The sequence below is a fragment of the Poecilia mexicana genome, unplaced genomic scaffold, assembly GCF_051168715.1.
Source record: "Poecilia mexicana isolate PSO_F unplaced genomic scaffold, ASM5116871v1 scaffold_11, whole genome shotgun sequence".
In the NCBI taxonomy this organism is placed as follows: domain Eukaryota; kingdom Metazoa; phylum Chordata; class Actinopteri; order Cyprinodontiformes; family Poeciliidae; genus Poecilia; species Poecilia mexicana.
The window spans coordinates 21412445-21418701 of record NW_028263380.1 but is presented as its reverse complement, the minus strand read 5'-3'; the positions used below and the strand labels follow the sequence as shown (position 1 = coordinate 21418701).

General features: G+C 34.8%; 1 protein-coding gene across 1 annotated transcript; it reads left to right on the top strand.

Moving 5' to 3' along the window:
* Window positions 1-1300: 1300 nt before the first annotated feature.
* mllt11 (MLLT11 transcription factor 7 cofactor) lies at window positions 1301-4598 on the top strand. Its single transcript, XM_015004822.2, has 3 exons — window positions 1301-1411; window positions 3712-3887; window positions 3977-4598. The coding sequence occupies exons 2-3, from the start codon at window positions 3723-3725 to the stop codon at window positions 4070-4072; spliced, it is 261 nt and encodes an 86-aa protein (XP_014860308.1). The 5' UTR covers window positions 1301-1411; window positions 3712-3722; the 3' UTR covers window positions 4073-4598.
* The last annotated feature ends 1659 nt before the right edge of the window (window positions 4599-6257 follow it).

Here is a 6257-nt window from a genome sequence, read left to right as displayed (position 1 = left end):
GCAAAAGGACAGTTTACCTCTTTTTGGGCATAAACTGTGAGGGGGATTATAGACAAAAAGGAAATGTACATTTCTGCCAAAATTTTTGAGACTGAGCTCAGAAATGTTAAGGACGTTTCTGAGTCTGAAAAGTGGAAAATTTACCAGAAAAAAAATCTGAAATTTTGAAATGAATATCAAAATTTTCTAGAGAAAACTGAAATTTTGAGATTAAGTTCAGAAATTTTCTAGAAAAAATAAGAAAAAGGGAGTGAAAAATCTAAATTATTGACATTAATCTCACACATTTCTTTTGAAAAGATTAGACATTTCTGGGTTTGAAAAGTTCAACATTTGCTAGAAAAATCAGAGAAATTTTCCAGAAAAAAAAGTCCAAGAAAATTTCTGAATTTGAAAATTTGATAGAAAATCAAAAAAAAAATTAAAATATTGAGATTAATCTATGAGATTTTCCAGACAATTTTCAGAAATTTCTTAGCATGAAAAGTGAAAATTGTGCTACAAAATTTTCAGAAATTTTGAGATTAATATGAGAAACATTCTAGAAAAACAAGGTAATTTCTGAATTTGAAAAGTGGAAAATTTTCTAGAAAATATAAAAACATTTCTGAACCTGAAATTTGGGAAATTTGATAGACAAACTCCAGTAATATTGAAATTAATATTAGAAATGTTCTAGACAAAAACAAGGTATGTTATGAGTTTCAAAAGCTGAAGATTTTCCATTTTTTCTTAGAATAGAATAGAATAGAATAGAATAGAATAGAATAGAATAGAACAGCTGTTTATTTGTTTAGCCAACCGCGCCTCCATCCATCTCTAATTGAGCCACATAAATAAATAAACTAATGAATTAATTAAGTTAATATTAGATTTTTAACCTCGTTATGTGGCCACATGGTGCGCACATGTAAGTAGGTTCGTGTGGGTACCACCGTGCGCTCATTACCAAACCCAGAAGAAATGTAGCCCAGCGTACCGGAAATATCAGCTCCTTTCAAAATAAAACACACTGTCTCAATATGTAGATGTAAGTAATTGTGATATATTTTCATGGAATAATTGCACTTAATTTACACTAAAAGTACATTTAATTTTTATTAAGATCTATTTTTCTTGTGGATGGAAACTAAAACATCAACAACACCTAAAAACTGCAGCCATATCACTTTTCAAAAGGCTAGGTAATATTTGCGGCTCTAAATCCATTTTATTTAGCTGGACCGACGGGGAAAAGGGTCTTCCTCTCTTATTTTGAAGTGCTCAACCGGACGTGCTTCTGTATAAAACTCCGAACTTGACGCTGAGCTCATTAAAGCTGCGGCAGAACCTCAGCGGCACCACCTGACCCACCAGCTACAAAAAGAAACCAGTGGAACAAAAGGAGAGGGAAGCATCCTGGTACAAACAGGTAGAAAAATATTTACCTGCTCTGCTGATTAAGAATTTTATTTAGTATTTATCCCTGTTTATTTTTAATATTCGCCTCATCTGAGGTTAATCTAAAAATAAAATTACGCTTCTAAAGTAAGGAGATGGACACTCTAGTTAGTCTAGTTTTGATTTATTTAGTGAAACCTGTTTTGATTTGTTTATTATTTTATGGATTGAGTCGTGATTTCTGCGCCGGCCAACGCCTCAATCTGCCGCTGATCCTCCACCGCAACCAAAAACCAATAATCAATATCTCCAGCAGCCGATATAGGCGGCAGATTTTAACCCGCGTCTTTGTTTATTTGTCGCCGTGCAGCCTGGAGGTTTTTGTTGGTGCTGATATGAATGAGCTGACGCATGCAGGACGCGTTTCCAGGAATAAAACCAGCCTGAAATAAAACCCGCAGAAATCTGAGCGGCATTTCCGACTGCGGTGACCCAGTTTTTCATGTCGGTGTCAGGAATAATCCGCATCTGTTTGACGGAATAGAGGATGACTGATGCTGAACCACACCCGGCTAACAATAATCACCTCCATCATCTTCTAATTTAGCTCCAACGGGAGCGTCCATTTTGGTCTTATTTGGTCTCTGCGATGCTGCGGCTTCACAAATATATTCTAGTTTACTTTAAATGTACTGCATTGATGTGTTTTTTTATTGCTAATAAATGTATCAATAAAATAAGCTGGGTTATGTAGTATTGGTTTTAATGCAACGATTTTACAAAATAAACAGTATAACAAGTTACTAGTCCTGATTTGTGAGCTGCTGACTTGATGACATCACAAGAGGTAAACGAATCAAGCTGTAGGAGAGTTTTTGACCGATTTCAACAGATTTTGAAGCATCTTTGTTGCATTTGAGTTACCAGGGATTCAGCTGTTTGACCTGGTTAAAGCTGCAATACGTAACTTTTATAAAATGTTTTTTTTTTTTACATATTTGTTACATCATGTCGCTCTGTCTTAGTACACTGTAAATAAGACTCCACTCATTTCACAATCAACGGGCACTGTGGTGTTACCTAGCAACCCCAGCCAAGTCCAGCCCATCACCTAGCAACCAGTTCTAGTTTCACTATAGATTATTTCACTTGTAACAATATCAGTGAAACTATTACTTTTTAAAATCAAAATTAAGGAATTATTGACTTAAAACAGCTCCTATATTTTGCTTAAAAGTTACTTCAAAGTTAGTTTTCTTACTTCAAGGGAAATAAGATTTTTGTATTAGAAACTGGACCAAAACACTGCAAAAAAATAAGATTTTGCATTTTGACGTGTTCAACTAAAAATGCACAATAGTTTTGCTGTGTATTCTTTTCTTTCTAATAAATTGACATGTAATATTTTAAGTGAAAGGTTTGAAAAAGGGACTGAAAGTTGTACAGTTTCTTAACTCGTTGGTCAAGATGTCAATTTTAGTTTATTCAGCGACAAAAATGACCCTTAACTTGTCTATGTTTGAGTAAAAGATTACTTTAGATTTACTATGGCTAAAAAAAGAAAAACAATTGTTTTGTACAGAATAGTTTCTATTTAAGATGTACATCTGTTATTGAAAATTGCACACAAAGAAAAACAAAGAGTCTTCGTCTGCATCAGCTCCATTTGCTGGAGTAAAACATTCCTACACTGAAGAGGTGGTGAAAGTAGCACTTCTTCAACATATTTAATAAAAGTAAAATGTAGTTGCCCAAGAAATTACTCAAGTCAGAGTAAAAGAGTATTTGGTAAAAAGTTTGCTCAAATACTGAGTAACTGATCAATTTATTAATCATTTAATATTTAAAAATTACATAATTAAATGGACCAAAATGTGGAGTTAAGTGGAAATTTTGGCATTTTAAAGACAAAACTGACAATAATTCACATAAGCAGCAAAAAATAACCAAATCAGACTAAATAACATTTTTCCAAATCAGTTTCTGTCAATAAATAACTTATGAATCTTTAACAAAACCTGCAGGTGTGTGTCTGAGTCTGGTGAATATTTGGTTAAAACATGTTTGTCCTTCAATCAGTGGGTAGAAAATCCAGAAATTTTATTTTAATAAGAGTAAGAAGCGTGTTAAAATATTACTAAACATACATTTTTACAAAACGTTACTGAAGTAAATGTAATGGAGTAAATCTAACCAGGTTCTATTCAACTCTGCTAATCTGCGTCCAGGGCCCACACTGAACTGCTGCATGCGCCACACATGGCCCCTGGGCCTCAGTTTGGACAGCACTGTGTGTCTGTTCATGTTTATTTTAAACGTTTTTGTTTACAGACTGCGACAGGATGGAGAAATCCAGCAGCCAGTACGACTCGTTCCTCTTCTGGAGGCAGCCGATCCCGACCCTCGACCTGTCGGAGTTGGAGGATCTGGGATTCGCTGTCGGCGACCCGATCAGCAGCAGCAAGGCGAGGGACAAGACGTCCCAGCTGCGCGGACAGGACGACGAGGCGAGCTGATAGTTTACAAACCGTTTCTGAGTTCATTGGGTTGTCCTGTCCCAGAACCTGCAGCATCTTTACGCTTGTTTTCCCTGCAGGATGAGGAGTTGTCCGAGTTTTCCTCCTTTAATTACTGGAGAGCTCCCATCGCTGATGTGGACGCTCTGCTGGCTGACCTGAACCTGCTGCCCTGAACCTGAACCCGCCAGAACCTGAACCCAGATCAGCCCGACTTCATCCAGAACCGTCAATAATCTGAGACTAGACCTCCTAATTCTGCAACCAGACTAAAGTTCACCTGATTATCTAAGGTTATTTATTTACATCTCAGTTTGTTCAAGTTTAATTATTTGGATTTTACAAACTGCAACACTTAGAAACACCTCATATATTTTGTATAGATTAAATCTAAAATAAATGAGTTTATTTTAATCTATCTGCACATTTTGGCTGCGGGATCAAACAACTTCCTGTCCCATTTAGTCTGATTCATCTGGTATGAAATAAGACTTTAACATCCTGCAGTTTGATTTTTGCTTTATGAGTTAACATTTGTGCCTTTTGTCATTTTCTTAGGATCCGCTGTACTAACAGCTAATTCTTCATGTTTTTATTTATTTATTCATGTATTTATTTATTTTTGTCACTTGCTGTTGTTGAGCAAAACTGAAACTTCAGAACAGACCTGACACCAGAAATAAAAGGATCCTTTTTTTAAGAGTCCAGTCTGATTTATTTAAAATGTATCAATTCCCCCCAAAAAAATTAGAATCTGAGTAAATTTAAGATAATAAAAAAAACTTATCTAGTATATTTGGAGTAAGTTTAGACTAAGGCACCATGAAAACTGAATCAAAACAAAATCCAGACAGTCACACAGTATGTTTTCTAATAAGTTGTACTTTATTGCATTAAACAAGTATTTTAAAGTAATAAAAAAAAAACAACACTTAATATATAGTATAACATTTGTTTACTTTTACATGACATAGGAGGAGTGGGAAGGCATTTGAGAAAAAAAAAACATTGTATAATTTTATAAACTACTAATCACATTTCTCCCAAGATTCAAATAAATTATCAGCAAAAAATAAGTTGAAATAATAAAAAAGTGTTTTCACACCTTAAAGAAAAATCCAGTACTGGTTTAAGCGTGAACGATACGTGGATTATTGAAGCAGGTAGCATGGAGCCACGCATATAAAGTCAGTAAATAATCTTAACACAGAACTAGCAAGATCTCTTTTTTGTTTGCTTTTGATACAGTTTAAAATATAGTTTTTTAAATAAAAATACACAAAAAACGTAACATATTTGCCTTTCAAGTTTAAAAACCGATAACACTCACTTTGCAAATTGTCTAAACCAAGTAGTTTCCACGTTTAAAAATGTGTTTATTTTAAGGAGTTCAGCTAAATTTTTAATTAAATGAAGCTCTGCGGTAAATTCAACTCTGACATCTTTTAAATAGTGTCTTAGAAGGGACAGGAGAGCTCTGATTTTTCACCCCCTGTTCTGGGATCAGCATGTTTTCTGACTTCGCGTGAGTCTGAGCGTTATACATGCTGCAGTAAGCTGATTTCTGGTCTGTTCTGGTTCGCGCTGGCTAAGCCCCGCCCACAGGGAGGTTAACGTATTATGGCTTCCACCTCCGGTGTCGCGCCGCCGCCATATTTGTATCAGACAAAACACAATAATCAAGAGTTTTTAAACGGCTCCTCGGCGGGTGAATCTCTGCCAGACTTTCACACACCCCTGTTGAAATACGGTTACAGGGTTTACCGGGTAGCAAAAGAGGCAAAAACCAGCCGAAATATAACTTTTTAACCATTTGAACGCTTACGGGCTAACGGCTAACATAGTTATCTGGTAAACAGCAGAATGAAAAAAGTACGCATTTCCTGCCATGACTTTCAAAATAAAATGGGGGCGGTGATAAACTGGTATTTTGGTGAAATACTTTAGCGTATTTTGACTCAAAAAATTATCTACACTTTAAGGCTTTAATTTTTATGCCGTATCTTTATATATATTGGAAGAATATTTACTTTAAAAGTGGTTAAATATTTTCCAAAAATACTTATAACACATGTAAAATGCAAAAAATCAGTGGGGAGTTATCTTAATTTTTCTAATTATTATTTTTGACAAAATGTTTCTAGTCAGTGTTATCTCGTGCCATATTTTTTATATTGTTTAGTCTGATGTAATTAAAACTCTGAATATAGCATAACTTTTTTATATTTCTGTACAAAATAAAATCTACGAAGAATTGGTCAAATATTTTAGTGGCATCCATGGCACAGGTTGTGATCTAATAGTGTGCAGCTCTGAATTTAACACATGATACATCTTAGTTGAACGTTAAAGCTGAGATGA

What these genes read in the sequence shown, in the direction of transcription:
- mllt11 (XM_015004822.2), top strand. Translation starts at nt 3,723, where the DNA reads ATGGAGAAATCCAGCAGCCAGTACGACTCGTTCCTCTTCTGGAGGCAG. An exon ending in TGCGCGGACAGGACGACGAG is followed by an intron (nt 3,888 to 3,976) that starts GCGAGCTGATAG and finishes TTTTCCCTGCAG; the next exon opens with GATGAGGAGTTGTCCGAGTT.